Source organism: Doryrhamphus excisus, chromosome 20 (assembly GCF_030265055.1).
Source record: "Doryrhamphus excisus isolate RoL2022-K1 chromosome 20, RoL_Dexc_1.0, whole genome shotgun sequence".
In the NCBI taxonomy this organism is placed as follows: Eukaryota; Metazoa; Chordata; class Actinopteri; order Syngnathiformes; family Syngnathidae; genus Doryrhamphus; species Doryrhamphus excisus.
In genome coordinates this window covers 11,747,533-11,764,927 of record NC_080485.1, presented here as the reverse complement: position 1 = coordinate 11,764,927, position 17,395 = coordinate 11,747,533, and the positions used below count along the sequence as shown (strand labels likewise).

At 41.9% G+C, this 17,395-nt stretch overlaps 1 protein-coding gene across 7 annotated transcripts in view; it reads right to left on the bottom strand.

The window, feature by feature from the left end:
- The window catches only part of LOC131107805 (girdin-like), a 53,813-nt gene that overhangs the window by 28,870 nt on the left and 7,548 nt on the right, over positions 1-17,395 (bottom strand). For all 7 annotated transcript variants that reach the window (XM_058058141.1, XM_058058137.1, XM_058058138.1 and 4 more), the window contains 2 exons: positions 11,569-11,677; positions 3,146-3,215 (listed from right to left, as the gene is read on the bottom strand). In XM_058058141.1, coding sequence (XP_057914124.1) covers positions 3,146-3,215; positions 11,569-11,677 — 179 coding nt within the window. The remainder of the gene's footprint in view (positions 1-3,145; positions 3,216-11,568; positions 11,678-17,395) is intronic.

Genomic DNA, 17,395 nt, shown 5'->3' with positions numbered 1-17,395 from the left:
TATTTTGTAGAGTTTTCACTTTTACTAAAAATCCATTCATTGTACCTCCAGCTTAAGTTTCACAGGTTTTTCTTTATTTTTCTCAAGCCTGCTGCACCACCCCTGTCATTGTGTGGATATTTCTACATTTTCCTGCATTTCTATTATTTATGTTATTTCAATGGAATGAAACTAGTGCCTGGCGGCACGGCGGTCGAGTGGTTAGCGCGCAGACGTCACAGCAATGGAGACCAGGGTTCAATTCCACCCTCTGCAATCTCTGTGTGGAGTTTGCATGTTCTCCCCGTGCATGCGTGGGTTTTTCTCCGGGTACTCCGGTTTCCTCCCACATTCCAAAAACATGCTAGGTTAATTGGCCACTCCAAATTGTCCATAGGTATGAATGTGAGTGTGAATGGTTGTTTGTCTATATGTGCCATGTGATTGGCTGGCCACCAGTCCAGGGTGTACCCCGCCTCTCGCCCGAAGACAGCTGGGATAGGCCCCAGCACCCCCACGACCCTCGTGAGGAAAAGCGGTAGAAAATGAATGAATGAATGAAACTAGTGCCACCTTTGACACGATTCAACACAATCCAATCACACATACGCTATAATTTATCACAACACATGACTAGAAATGATTCCCAGACTGAAAGAAGCTCCTTTCACTGTGAGTCACACAATCTCGGCCAATGAATAAGTGATCCTAATGGTGGTTAAAGCATATTATCAGTACAGGGTACAGAGTGAGTCACAGTATGATGCCGCCATAACGGAATGCAAAACAGTGTCAGTTGTCTTTGCACAGGTGATCTGGGGGATTTACTCACAGCTACAGTCGATAAATAATGGCTAAAACAACATCAATGTAGCTCACAGGGCACACAAACATTGGGATCAGTTTGGGGGGAAGGTCGATGAAAAAAGAAACAACATTGATATTCACCAAAAACACAAGACAGATGACTGTTGAAAATCCACTAGCTTAAAAGGGAGACCAAACAAAGGGGGGTACTGTTGTACTGTCTGCATGCAACCATTACAACACGACTACATGCGCAGTCTCACTGTGCGGCAAGCAGAACAGCCTACGTCGAAGCCTTCGGGGTCCACGGTGCATTCCCAATGTCGGGAAGACACCCCTCCCCCTACCAAACGCTAACGACTTAAAAAGTCACATACACACACCTACACAAAATGTGCCCCCTTTCCTACGAGAGCATAATAAAAGCCACATGGCAAATGACTTTTAGCTAGCAGTCGCTGGGCCAGACTGCACACATTACTGGTCCCAGTGGCTTGACTGGTTTGTCTGAAACACACACACACACACACACACACACACACTGCAGAATTTGGCCTAAATCTTTCTGTCTGCTTTGGTCCACTTGCTCAAAGCCCCCCCCCCCCATGTTATGTAGAAGCCCGTCTGGAAACTAGGAATAGAAATGCTGAGAAATGCTGAGGGCAATAACGCTGGTTAAATAAAAGCATATCATAGCAATACAGAAATGTTACATACCACGAGATGCTAACTGATTGGATAGTGCTTTAACCCGGTAATAACGCCATATAGCACTGCGTTTATCCATTTTTATTTATTTATTTGTCAGAAAATCATCATTTGTGTTTGGAAAATTCAAGCACTACATTGCTTTCTGCTAACGGCCACATTATAGAAGATGAATTTTATCCAAGAGGACACTGAGGGTAGCAAGAAAACGGAGCGCCGCAGCAAAAAGGAGACTATGGAGTGTAATACCGTAATATACCGTAAGCAACACCAGAAGCATGTGCGTTTGTTTTTAAGCCGTGTATCCTCCAAATTCTCTTAAACGGTCAGCTTTGTGTAATTAGCATTAATTGTGCCTATATGCTGTTGTTTTTTAAATAATTATTGATTTAATAATTAATAACTATTTACTAAATAATTTATAAATTGTTTAATAAATAATATTTAATAAATAGTTATTTAATAAATAAAATACAAAATAAATAATTATTTAAAAGTAATTATTAATTTAATAATTATTGATTTAATAATAATAACTATTTAATAAATAATTTATAAATTATTTAATAAATAGTATTTAAAAAATAATTATTTAATAAATAAAATACAAAATAAATAATGATTTAAAAAACAACAGCATATAGGCACAATTAATGCTAATTACACAAAGCTGACAGATTAATTATTAATTATGAATTATTAACTATTATTTATTTATTTAAATAATTGCATTTATGTAGACCACCTCTCGTAGACCAAAGACAGCTGGGATAGGCTCCAGCATACCCCCCGCAAAAAAGCTAGCAATAAAGACTTGGACATTGTTTCTTTATTCCATCGAATAAACCAACAAGCCAGTTATCCTTTGGTGCAGATGCATATACGCCCGTCGGCCGCTTATTGTTCATTTATTTACCCTTCATGGCTCACGGCTGCGTGTTCAAATTAAAACTGCGAGCGCTGAAAGGTGATGAAAGACCTGAAGTGACAGGGAAGGCCGTGGTGAAAGCAAGATAAAGGCAGCCCGAGCGAGCGTTTGGAGGGTGTGTGTGTGTTCAGCGGCGCAGATATCCTTCAACTGAGTCTGAAATGTGAAGAGGTGATGATTGCAATGAAGCTTCAGTAACTTACTGTAAATAATTGAATTAGCCGAGTTAATTTTTTTTTAATATCCACCGTGACCAGACGTCTGCTGTTGGTTATCGCGCCTCCTCAAGGTCACCCAGCAATATCAAGTAGCATTTTGGGGCTGCAGAGGTCAAATGAATGTGGGTGCAGCTGCATGAAATTCAAACACGGTGCTTTCACTTTGATACGTATCAAATGGCGGCGCAGAGTTCAACGCTGCAAAAATGATTGTGTTTATTTAGCACTTTGTTTCCTTTCATTTTTGTCAGCCGTGCCGCCTTCACTCATGAGCGTGTGGGGACGGAGCAGCAAGCCTCATTACTAAGCCACGGTGGGAAATGCGAGCGTCAAAAAAAAAGGAATCTCAGAGTCGGAAAGGAAACTCATTTTGAGACATCAAAGCGGCAGAAAATGAAAGCCGGTTTATCTCGGCATTGTAGCAATGTGAGAATAGCGCCATAAAAATTGCTTGTGACCTCTGAGTGAACTCTGTGCCAGCCTCGACTAAAAGCAGACGGCTTACCAGTGAGGGGGTGGCGGCCCAGGACCAGCACATTCGGAAGGGGCATCATCACCAGCTGCTGGAGAGTCTCCTGTTATGGACAAAGGAAATACGTCAGGGGCTGTTTTTGTACAACGATAAACAAGATGGTGTTAAACTGCATGGCCATCATAAGCACATACATCATACGTAATACCGTAATACTCATTTAGTGTGGTTAATTTGTTTCAGACTGGACAATGATAAGTTAATTTATGCAACGTAGGATGACTTATTTATTCATCAAAAACCTGCTTACAAAATAATTATTTGAGCCATCTAGACATGAAAAAACACGCATATACCCAATATAGTAGACATTCATTCATTCATTTTCTACCGCTTATCCTCACGAGGGTTGCGGGGGTTGCTGGAGCCTATCCCAGCTGACTTTGGGTGAGAGGCGGGGTACACTGGTCACTGGACTGGTGGCCAGCCAATCACAGGGCACATATAGACAAACAACCATTCACACTCACATTCATACCTATGGACAATTTCATTCATTCGCTACCAAAGATGTATTTATACGTTTTTTTTTTTTTCAACCTGACCACTCGCTCCCAAAGATGTTTACAATTTTTTTTGTGTGAGAGACACAAAAGGGTGATGATGCAACTCTACAATAGAAAAAAAGCATGTTTGATGTAGTTTTAAGCCAAAAAAAACAACAACCACAAGTTGGTAGAAGTACATTTTATAAGAACTCCGCCTGCATGTCTCACATTGAAATTATACACTGCACAGCAACCAGGAAGTCAAAAAGCATGTACCGTGTTGCGCAATGGTGGTTACACATTGAAAGGGAATTTTAACACATGCACACACACGGGCGTGTACAATTTTCTTAAATATGAAAAATTAATAAAGTCAGCTGGGATAGGCTCCAGCATACCACAGGGACCCAAATGAGGATAAGCGGCATAGAAGATGGATGGATGGTTATCTCTAAGTATGATTACGTAACAAATTTAAATGTACAATTTACAAATTATTAAACTTGAGTAATTATTCACATTTGTCAAGTTTACTTTTTGGACCATTTTTAGTCAATTGTACTTAATTTTGTTGCATCAAGTCAACTTAATCACAATAAGTATTAACAACTTAAAGTGTATTAGTTATTGTAACTGTACAAATAAACTGTTAAAAGGTTAACAACAAGCATCGAGAACAAAATAAGTCGTTTTGGTGTTTGGATATTAATTATTTGCACAAATTGTGGTTTTCCCAAAGTGTTAAATATAGGGTGGGCCATCACTAAAATGGGTCCTCCCTTGTGCAGCTATAACAATATTATAATATCTATCACTGCAAAAAAAAACATGGAGTCGGTGGCATTGGGCTGACAGGAATTAGCATGTGGGGGACATGTGGACCTCACATGGCGCAGATGATGGACATTGGAATTAACAGTGTCAATCTCCTGCAGTATTAATGGTACATGTGACCACACGTGTGCACAGGTGGTACTTGTGTGTGTGTGTGTGTGTGTGGTTGTACCCCCGCGCCCCCACCCTGCCCTTTCGCATGTCAATCACGTAAACACAAAGGAAACAATTAGCTGACACAAACACACTACACACCGTCCCGTCTTTTGCATATCTTTACCGCCACATCCTTTCACAAACCAAACACTCACGTCCGACCTTCCTTTGTCCATTCAAACCGAGTCAGTTGATGAGGGTTAATCTCAGGTCAGGACAATTCAAACAGGAAATGGGCGGGGATGTACTACAAGGAGCGGAGGGAGACTTCCTGCCCGGTAACACAACAACAAACATGGAGGACGGCAGCGATATACAAAGATAAACAACACTGATTTGACTGGTTTTTATTAATTCATTGAAGGAACCACGATATTGGACATATTTACAGTGAGGTGTTGACATTAATGATAATATAATAAGATATCCAGAGATATCTAGATATAAGAGTATATCCAGAAAAAACAAGGGATTGCTTACACGAGTCTGTTAGCTCATGCAAACTCCACACTGAGATGGCCGAGGGTGGAATTGAACCCTGGTCTACTAGCTGTGAGGTCTGTGCGCTAACCACTCGACCACCGTGCCGCCAAGTTACAAAACAAACTATTTATAAATAATTTATCAGATTCTTTGATTGCCTTTGATACAGTATCTACACTAATGTGGCTAGGCTACTTGTGACCTGATAAAAAAAAAAGACCTGATAAAAAAAAATGTTGAGTCATCTGAGAGGGGAAAGCTGAGTGGACATTATGAGGTTGGCAGGCACCACCTGTCCAGTCTGTAGCCGCTGTGGCCCCACCTGCCCACCCCCCTTCTTCAATGGCAACATGTGTGGTGTGCTGTGCAAGCAGAAGCAGCATTGGTGTGGACCAAAAGAAGCATCTGTCCAAATATGTTCTCCGTCCTCAAAGTATACTTATAGGTTATCACATGGTTTGTCTGGTATCAGGCCAGGTATCATGCCCCCAAGTGTCAGTATCAGCCAGAGACCGAAGGTCAAAAGACCATTTTGTTTCCAGAAAATTTTCTGTTCTCTGATTGGTTGTTTCACGGGCATGATACCAGAGCAGCGCGCTCTGAGTGGACAGCTACGGGGGCTGATACTGGACATGGTTAAACTCAATATTTTATCAGTATCACTGCCCTGGGCTTTGACACAGTATCATTTCGGCCTTTTCCCGTATCATTCATGGGCGGTTTCTAGAGCACAGGGCCAATTAATACTGTAGTATGTGATAATAAGTACTAAGTGCTAAGTACTAAGTGCTTAAGGAACAAGACTACGGGTTCATTCCTACTGACTTAATGACTGTGTGCACTAGATAATGCATGTCTTCCTGATACATCACCTTCAGCTTGTCCACTTTCTGACTGCATTTTTAAAAAGCGGCAAAAATAAAAAACGCTTTGAGGATTAGCTTCAAGCTACTAAGACAGCTAAAACACAGCAGCCTAATATTCCTCTCCGATTATCCGCGTGCAGGGGCTTAGCGTTCTCGCTCTCATACATAAAACATGGACACTGCGGGAGAAGGAGAGCGAGAGAAGTGAGGGTGTCATGGCGATGCGCTGCTAATACCAAAAAGGCAAGCACGTGCTCGCACCGCCTTCCTTTTTTTCGCTTCACTGCGGCCACAATGTGACTCTTCATCTCGTTACCGTTTTGAACCTCGGAAGGGAAAAAGACAAATAGAAGCGGAAGATGAGGCGAGGATGGGGAGGGAGATGAAGTCTTTGATTCCATCACTTCCCACTCCAGACACACCGGTCAACCCCTCCTTGGGTCCGCCTCCTCCTCCTCCGACATATTTCCTCCCCCACTCTGACTGTATTATATTGCTGTTATTGATCCCAGCAGGCCTTCCACTGCGGCTCATCTTCCATCCCACAGAGGCATTTAGATAGATTGATAGGGAAGAGGAACTTGTCACAACACAATAGCGTGTACTTCATTTTGTGTTGCTGCCATCGTCATGTCACACGCAAGTCATACATATTGCGACATGTCTGCCTGACACACATACACACAGTTTATCACACAAAATAACATGCCCTCAGTTTGCATGCGTGTTGCATGTGTTGAAGGGGTGGACAGGTTCCCCACTGTTTTTCCGTCTCACAGGCTCCCCTGTCTATTTACCACACAGCCGCCCAGTTCCGCTAAGGGGCGTATGTCTTTAACAGGGGGGCTAATTGTGAGAGTGCTTCAACCCCGCCAGCATGAATCACACCCATTCTGCAGACACCGAGCACCGTTACCCTAGCAACCAGAAGGAGACGGGTATAATCTCCACATGTTGTGATACATACTACATGTAGTACAATACGTGTGCAAACATACACACGCCTCTGTGGAAATGGAACCTGAAATATCATTGTCCGTCATCGCTACCAGTGACAACAATGGGAAGAAGAACGCTTCCTCGTTTTGTCATAAACTTCCACTGAAAAACCAATCTCAGAGTCTTTAATGATCTGGGGGGTGGGGGTTGTACCTCTGCTGGACATACTGTACAAGAAAAAAAGCAAGATGGCTTAAGTACATTAATTAAGGAGCATAAGGCAACATGATTAACATATTCTGGTTATGTTTAGAAGCACTAATGAATCTAATCAACAGTTGTTATGGGTGGGCGCACTAAAAAGAGCAGTGAGGGGTGGGTGGGCAAGGGGGGGCGGGGGGATTCAGTGTGGTCCAGATGGAGTAGAGTTGATGTGCTACACGAGGAGGAGGAGAAAAGCAGCCATTAACAGCACGTTTCTTTTGTTCTCCCGTGTTATCTATCAGCGAAAAAGCTTTTTTACAACGTGACCTAACCCCCCACCCCCACCCCCAAAACCCCCCACACCTCCCCAACTTCCCCGAGGCTCAACTAAGGAGCGGCTTCTGTCCAAGGTGGAGGCAGGTGGGCCGGGGGAAGTCTGATACCATCCATCCACCCACTCACCCCCCTCAAAAAAAAAAAAAAAACCCCTCTCACCCCCCCGGGCTGTACCGCTTCAAAATGCTTAGAAGAGTTAACACAATCACACACAAACACACAACGCTATGTTCTTTCTTTGTCTGTATTCTCATCTTCTCCATCAAATTGCAATTCCAGCTATTGTCGGCGGACGTAAACACGGGTCAAAGGTGCTATTATGTCCGTGTGGAAGGAGGTACAGTCGTCCCTCATTTATCACGCTCAATTGGTTCCAGACCCAAGCATGACCAGTGAAGTACAATTCAATATTAACAATATTTTCATAGTTAGAGTACATAAAACCTGTTTGACTTTGTAAATATATTATTTTACCATTATTGGAGCATGTCAGACATGAAATAACACCCCTATAGTCACCTTTACACTCCTGTTATTCTTTGTTTACACTACAGGCTCACTAGAAGGACATAAGAGACAGCCTCCGTTCATAGCATGTAGCATTCTACCGAGCTAACTAGTTGGCGTCCAATTTCCATTTTCTGTACCGCTTATCATTTTCTGTCGCGGGCATGCTGGAGCCTATTAGCCTGACATGCATGTTTTTTGGAATGTGGGAGGAAACCAACGCATACACAGGGAGAACATGCAAACTCCACACAGAGATGACCGAGTGGGGACTCGAACCCAAGTTTCTTAGCTGTGTGGCCTGCGCGCTAACCACTCGGGGCCTCCAATTTATTTATTCAAAATTTAAGTGTTTCAAATGGAGTGGGGAAGACAACAAAGTAAGAAACCAAAAGTGTACCACTTCCACATGGAATGGGAGGAGAACTGGTTGACTTCCACTTCAGGTTCCTTTAACATTACTGATGCCGAGTGACCAGAATACTAAATATGACTTGTGTTTCAGCGTTTTTTTATTTTTTTGACTAAGAAACAATTATTAATTAGTAATTCATTTTCGGAAAACCACGCTGGGACGCTAGACGACTACTTCTTCCGTGATGTTGCGCAAGACATAGTTAAAAAAAGACAATTTAGCAATAAACACGGGATGCCTCTAAATAGCTCAGTCCAAAATAAGCATTAATATATTTGTAAAGACAAAACATGTCCTGGAATTCATTAAATTGTGCAAGTGTACCTAACCCTAACCCTGGGGCCAGTCGGTATACGGGATGAGAACAAGTCACTTCCTCTTAATGCAGCCATCTTGCCAGTAGAGACGGAAATAGTTCAAATAATGGGAACCAAATCCGCACTGAAACTAACAGTCCTCTGTGCTACACTTCCTAACAGAGGCTGTGAATGCTGATGCATGAGTGCAAACAGGAATAGCATGAGTGCCTTATGGTTCCATAACACTGAGGGCTCTATGGAGACAAATCCACTCTACTTTTCATGGCTTGAGTCAGGCTGATCAATCCGATCCGCCATCCCTTAGAACAAATTCCAGACTCCAAGTTCCAGACTCTGTGCTGCATCATCAACAGTATATTAAAAAGCAGCTCACATGTGAGCGTGCATGACAACACATAATTGGCCCTCGGGTGGTGAACACATGCCCTAATAAACTGATTTGCTTGTGACTAAAAGAAACAAGCGGGAATCAGCGGGGGAATTCCAGACCCGATACCGATATGTACTGTACTGTACAGTATGTATGCGCTGACCGAGTTCCAGTGGAAGGCTATAAAAATAACTACTTGAGGCAAAAAGCTGCAACAACAAGGCTGTAATTTTAGTGCTAAACATCCATGAAGAGCTACAGTTTGCAGTTTGGGGGAGGTTTTTTTTTTCCCGTTAACAGTGGATCTTTGTGAGGACTGAGGTCAGCGAGGAAAGGAAAAGCTTGTTATTGCATGCATCAGGTAACACTTAAAGAGCTGGACACCTGCATCTTTCTTCAACTGGAGGGGAAAAAAACGTTAAGGAAGATTAAAAATAAGTATTAACAAGTAGACAGGAGACGTCTACCTTTTGGACAAAGCATGACAGAAATTCTCCTTTTAAGCACACAAAGCCTGCAACACTATAAACTGCAATGATGCTCCGTGGCATGTGACCTCTATTTTATGAAAATAATTCACGGAAAAGCAGACAAGAATGTAGTCCAGACAACCAGGGATGAATATCAGACGCCGCAGGAGGAAGCCATAACCGTGCTCGCTAAATTAAAGAGAGGCCACGGGTATATTTGAACTGACTGGGCAAAAAGAGTAAACCAAACATGATTGTGTAAGTTTAGGGAGGTAAAAAGGAGCCTTTTTTGTGATGTGACATTATTATTATGATCATTATTATGATCATTATTATGTTATTATGATTAGTATTATAATATTATATATTATATATAATATATTATTATTATACTCCGGTTTCCTCCCACATTCCAAAAACATGCTAGGTTAATTGGCGACTCCAAATTGTCCGTAGGTATGAATGTGAGTGTGAATGGTTGTTTGTCTATATGTGCCCTGTGATTGGCTGGCCACCAGTCCAGGGTGTACCCCGCCTCTCGCCCTAAGACAGCTGGGATAGGCTCCAGCACCCCTGCGACCCTTGTGATGAAAAAGCGGTACAAAATGAATGAATGAATGAATATTATTATTGTATTATTGTATATATTTTTTATGGTAATGGTAATGGTTTGATTTCATTTGAACATGCATCAGATTACAATTGAATGCATCACATAATCAGTTCAGAGTTCCACATGTCCAAAAGGAGTAGGAAGAAGCAAAGCTTATTAAATCCTACCCCTCCATCTGGTACTTTTACAATCAGTAACTGTGAACATTTGTTCACTTCCTGCTTTCCTAATATAATTTAAGTATGTTTAATTTTTATAATTATTTAAAAAAAAAATTGACTTTTTTTTGATGTGACATTACATTAAAAGTACGAGACTATGACAAATGTTGTAACATGATCACTATGTCTGCCGTAATAAAACCTTAACCGAAGAAAACGAGGGATTTATCCAAGAGGAGCATCCACCCCCAGAGGAAAGGCTGGAAAAGGAAAAGGGGCTTAATACGCACCCCAAAAACATGGCATTTATGGACCTATTGTCCCTTTGTGTGTATATACATGCGAGTTGGACTCATTTTTTAATGGCCGCAAAGCTGCAGAGCAGAGCTGAGGCATGCAGGAAGTGAAATTTGGGGGGGATGGTTTGGGACAAAGAGGGTCTGAGGACGTTCTCCATGTGTAATGCCTTGGATGCTTCCAAAGCCCGATTCAATAAGAGCGAGCCAGACAATCTTTGCCGAAATGAGCAGCATTACTGGACATTTGGTGGACAAGGTGGTCCCCGACTTATCAACCATAAAAGCTCACGATACCGCAGCTTTGAAGCCAGCAGCAGCAGACGTGAGTGGGCTGAGAATGCTGAGCAGTACAGTAAAGTGCAAACCTGTTAAGCCCATTAGCTTTAAGAGCAGAAGGGGTCCGTCTGCATCCATGCGGCTCTGGGAACGTGAAACCCATAAGTGACCAAAAAGAAAAAAAAAACAAATATGGGACCTTTATGCAGACCCAGAGGTCGACGAGTATTATTAAGACACTTCTACTTAATGTCTTTCACTAGAACGAACCAGTGACTTATTTGTTTGGCTATTTAGTGTGGCCTGGGGATCCATTGTGGGTTTATTGTTTCATTAAACAGATCTACTAGTAACTAACAGGACGTTTGGGAGTCATTTCTTAATTACTGGAATTAAGAACCTCCTTCCTGTGACCTTGTTGTGTGGGTGAAGTCATGTTTTGTAACATTGTTGCCTCTTGACACCAAAAAAAAAAAAAAAAACAGCCATGCACTTCTTTATACGAATGCTAGCATTTAGCGAGATGAGTCGGTGACCTTTACACAGCACCCCCGACTCCCCCCCGAGGATGTGGGTCACGGTCTTAAGTGTGGGAAAGCCCAGTCAAAGCTGCATTCAAATAAAGCATATCACAAGTGAAATACTGCAGTATTGTTTACCTGATAGTAAGTTCTGATCTGCCGGATGAGAATGGAGAGGTTCTGGATGCGTAGCGTGGGGTCGTTGTTCACCTTCTTGTTGGTCCTCTGCACCGTGGCCTTGGGGTTTCTGGCATGAAGAAACCAAATAGAGTGTCATTCATTCAATGGACAATGGACATTTGTGTTTTATGTCGTATTGTTTGGTACATGAACTGCACACGCTGATGCTAAGTTCCTAACGAATAAATAAAGTTCTTAAGTATTCAGGCATAGAGGACGGGTGGGGGGTCAATGCTCCATAATTCCCACGGCAAGTCAAGCAATGAGATGAAAACATTTATAGAAGCTACAAACGTCTCGTTCGTGCATACATCTCCGACATGAGCGCCTGAGGGCGTTTCGTGACGACTCATGATGCCATCACGGGCGTCAACACGTTTTAAAGGGAGTCTCATAAACATTCCACAAATTCACACAGCGGGCCTCGTTACCCCGGTAACCGCTGTCGTCTAAATCATCCGTTACGGGAAAATACCCGGAGCTCTGTACATGCTATCACCGATTAAACCCATAACAGCTACGGCTTGGGTAGTATTCTGCTAATGCCTTTCTAATGAGGGGTCGGACATGTGACCTTCATGTCATGATGCGGCGTGACATCACATGACCTGCTTGCATACTTAAAGAAGTAGTGATGGCTGAAACAACCAAAATAAGACTATTTTTATCTGTTGTTTGTAACTTTGGGGGCTTGGGTGCATTAAAAGGTGATTGAAAATAAAATATATAATATGTATAGATATGATATGTATAAAATAAACTAAAATAAACTAAACTAAACTAAACTAAACTAAACTAAACTAAACTAAACTAAACTAAACTAAACTAAAATAAAATAAAATAAAATAAAATAAAATAAAATAAAATAAAATAAAATAAAATAAAAAGCGGCACGGAGGGTGAGTGGTTAGCGCGCAGACCTCACAGCGAGGAGACCAGCGTTCAATTCCACCCTCGGCCATCTCTGTGTGGAGTTTGCATGTTCTCCCCGTGCATGCGTGGGTTTTCTCCGGGTATTCCGGTTTCCTCCCACATTCCAAAAACATGCTACGTTAATTGGCGACTCCAAATTGTCCATAGGTATGAATGTGAGTGTGAATGGTTGTTTGTCTATATGTGCCCTGTGATTGGCTGGTGACCAGTCCAGGGTGTACCCCTGTAGCCCTGTACAGCAGGGATAGGCTCCAGCACCCCCCGCGACCCTCGTGAAGAAAAAGCGGTAGAAAATGAATGATATGTATAATATAATATAATATATAAAATAAAATAAAAGTGCTATTATATAATATGAATATATAATATGAAAATAAAATGAAATTATTATTATTAAGTAAGAATAATATTGGCACTGCAATGCATACTATATTCCACTTTTGAAGGCAGTCCATCATTATTTGTAGGTATTATTTTCAGACTTTTATGGTGTATTACATAGCATTAATGACCTATTATGCAACTCCTGTAGCGTGTTTATGTGAGTGAATTGAATGTTTTATTTTCAGTAAAAATGTTGCAACGTAATTCGATTGCAGTTCTCCTTTACAAAAACACCTCCCACTTTAAAAAGCGTGTACTTCCACGACCTATATATATGAGGGTCAAGTGTGGGGGGAGGAGACGGCACCAACTGCCTGTGTATGTATGCATGCATGCATTCATACATGTACGCACGTGGCGGGGAGTACATGAGTAGTCATGCATGCATCCTGCCTGTGCATGTCTGCATCTGTGCTCTGCATGGGTCCGGTCTACCTAAGCCTCACCACCAAAACAAAACACTTTGATTTATTTGTGTTGATGTGGTCAGCGTTTGGTTTAAACTTCCACTCCTGCATAGTTGCCCCCCGTTTGAATACTTCAGAATACCCACACAAGAAACGGCATTGTCTTAATTTTGACGTGTTAATTAGTCCTTTGATCAGCCTCTGCCCCGATGCACAGCGCCATTGACGCTAATCAGGAGGACACAAGGCTCTTTTTAATGGGTCTGAATTAGCGGTCATGTGGCCTCCTCACGCGGCCCCTTCAGAAGTCCATCGTAGGGGGTCTATTGAACCCCTTAATTAAGAGGAGGGGGCTGTAATCCTGTCAAGGCGAGGAGGATGACAAGCTGAATAAGATATGCGTGTGTGTGTGTTGCCCATTCTGCATCGCATTCCATAACAGGCTAGCAAGAACATGGCGGATCACAACAACAAAACTCCTGATGTCGCACACTTTGGCACGCCTCAGACAGAACCCCCGCGGAGGTCAGGCGACAAAACAGACTAAGAGCTTTAATAAGGGGTGAAAAATCCCAGATATTAACCCCCTTGCTGTTCCTGCTGATACAGCAAACTTAAGGCTTTAGGCAGACACGTAGATTAAGGAGGTGCTGCTCAGGCGGGCACACGGACGTAATGTCAATAATCTGCACTACGGGTTCAGTCGATGGCCGATGAGGCGGTATATGCAGGGCCAGTAGCAGCCATGGGGCTTTCTCCTCTCTGAGGCTGCCTCTGATTGGCTGGGTGCTTTACAGAGTAGTGTTAACCTATATATGACAGCCGGCATTACAATCAGCAGGGGCAGCCAAGCACACACACACACACACACACACACACACACAAAAAGTGAAAAGACAGACTACATTTGGCCACGTGTTGGGATGCAGCCAGTCCAAACATGGCAGCAGCGTTTGTCATTAACTCTGCAATGGGAAAGCCAAACAACGAACAGGAATGCGGGAGATGAGCTTTTATGGATGAAAAGGTTCAGAATTATGTGTGTCCGTTGGTGCTAGCATTTACTCGGCTCTCGTACACTGTTTTGTGCGTCTGTAGCTTTGATGCTAATGAGCTACGTGCTAAAAAAGCAATTTATACACGTTTTACATATACGGTTCCATCGCGGTTCATTGTTCTATACTGCTCCCTCTCGCTGTTTCCTGGTTGATTATTATTATTATTTGATACCGCAGATCACATACAACAGGGGTCTCAAACTTGCGGCCCATGGGCAAAATGCAGCCCACGGGATGCGAGTTTGAGGCCCCCACCTTGATATGAAAGCTTAAAGCCATGTGCACACCGGACACAATTGACGCGATTTTGCAAGTTACGACACTGCGCCCAGATGTAATGATGCTAACTTGCTAATTGGGTGAAATGGTTAAGTTTCATTAATGTTCATGTTAAAGGTTAAATAACTGTTAATATTGTTAATTTGAATCTGAAAAAAAATAATATCTCTACCCACCAACTATATGTGGTTTCCTAAGTTTTTCTTATTTGCTGTTTTATTATTATTTTATTTATTTATTTATTACTGACTGATTTATTTTCTTCATTTTGATTTATTTTATCATCTTATTTTATTGAAGACAGTTTGTATCTTAATTTTTTCTGTTTTTAATAAATAAATGCGTTTTTGTTTGATTTATTGATTTTCTTTATTTTGATGTATTTATTTTTCATGTTATTTTATTGAAGATAGTTTTGTTATCTTAATTTTTTCTGTTTTTAATAAATGCTTTTTTTGTTTGATTTATTGATTTATATTGATTTTCTTTATTTTTATGTATTTATTTTTTCATCTTATTTTATTGAAGATAGTTTTTTTATCTTAATTTTTTTCTGTTTTTAATAAATAAATGTGTTTATTTGTTGTTGTTTAAAACCTGATGCGGCCCAGCCTCGCCCAGACCTCGCCCCCAGGTAAATTGAGTTTGAGACCCCTGACATACAACAACGTAACAATAAGAAATGGGACATGAGAATGAAAACATTAGCAACACTAGCATAGCTATATGAGCTACAATGCTAACTGCTACTTGATGAATAAACACAAAACAACCCATCTGTAGCTGACTGACGGATAGTCGGCAGAGCTTCCAGGATGCATTTTAATATGTGTAGCGAAGCCTGTTTCTTTTGTTGTTGTTTTTTTACCAAGTGGTCGGAGGCGGTAAGATATGGATTTTTCTCATTTTTCTCATGTCTCTCAAACAACAGAAATAAAGAGAGGAACTTACGCCAACCACATGGCAACCCGAATGAGTTGGACACTCGTGCAAACTACAAGCGTAATAATAAGCCAATACTGAAGGCGCCATATAAACAGACCATGTGACCCTTGGCATGTGGAGTTCCTTGTCTTGGCTTTTCATGGAATTCCTTTCTTTCCGTCCGAGTCTTTGTCTTTTGTCTCGTTTCAACCGGGCCTCCCCGCCACTGTATCCATAGGCGGCTGGCTCACCATTTACATTCCAAACTGGTAAGTGAGTTAAACCATTAAAGCAGAGTACACACACTAAGTGGAAAGAGATGACGTTCAACATGGCCAATAATTGCCTCGATTTCCTGATAGCAATGGTGACTCATCGAAATAAAGCAAGCTCATAAAAGGAAAGTGGTCTAATTGATACCACTTTGCCTTTCATTCTCAATCTGCTTCAATTGAACTTAGCTCTCTTAGCTCAGTTGTTAGCTAGTAAACGTCCCCTCCAGACATAGCGGATTATGCCCTGCGAGCCACACAAGGAGCTCCGTAACATGAAGCAGATGGGAGGATGTGTCGAGTTGGCATTAATGCGGCAAACGGCAACAACAGCACATTATCATCTCACACATACACCAAATATGGCAGCAGATCCAGGAAACATGATCATCTCAACTTCTAAGACCTCATACACGATGCAAAAACCTGACGTTGGAAGACCTCGGCTGAGCACGTTTTGTCATCTCTTTGAGGTTCAACATGTCCTTGGTTTGTGGCTTACATAAAACACCGGATTGTGAAAGCTTCTGTCTACACAGCCGGATTCAAAGATGACTGCAAGACAGTGAACGCTTCCAAGACTGGCTAAGGGTGATTGGACATCTCAGCAGCAGTCCTGCATCCCTGCTTCCCTCCTGCAGCTGGAATTCCAGCTATGTCAGCTGGAATTAGCCCTGCTGAAAAAAGTCAACGGAGGCTTCAGAAGAAAACAACAAAGGGAGCAAAGGGAAAGAATAAGCACTAACAGTAGGATAAAAATAAGTGACGGGTGAAAGAAGTACACCGTAGGTCCATAAAGTTAGCATTACTTTATCATGCTTATGCATATTGTGTCATAGGGAACACTTCAAAATACTGATTATTGTTCTATCAAAACCAGATCACAATAAAGTAACTATGTCAAGATGGCTTGCTAATGCTGCATTCCAGACTGCGGGAAAGTAGGAAGCCAAAACAATTCAAAAACACGTGTGACGCAGGACTGAAAGCATCCAATCACGTTGATGTCATCACAATATTTCTCACAACCAATAGGGGGCACACGTTTGCAATGAGGTCATCAAACTCATAATCATATCAACCCCAGACTGGCTGACTATATAACCCAAAATGGAAACATACTTTATACTCCTTTGCTGGAGCCTATCCCAGCTGTCTTCAGGCAAGAGGCGAGGTACACACTGGACTGGTGGTCAGCCAATCACAGGGCACACATAGACAAACAACCATTCACACTCACATTCATACCTTTGGACAATTTGGAGTCGCTAATTAACCTAGCATGTTTTTGGAATGTGGGAGGAAACCGGGAGGAAACATGCAAACTCCACATAGAGATGGCCCAGGGTGGAATTGAACCCTGGTCTCCTAGCTAACCACTCGACCGCCGTGCAGCCCCGCTTCCAAACATATGCAAGTATATCTGAAGGAAAATTTAAGTTAACATTTTCCACTTTTTCATGGTATTGCTGATCCTGCAACTTATATACACTTATAAACATCAACGGCTGATAAAGACAGAGCACAA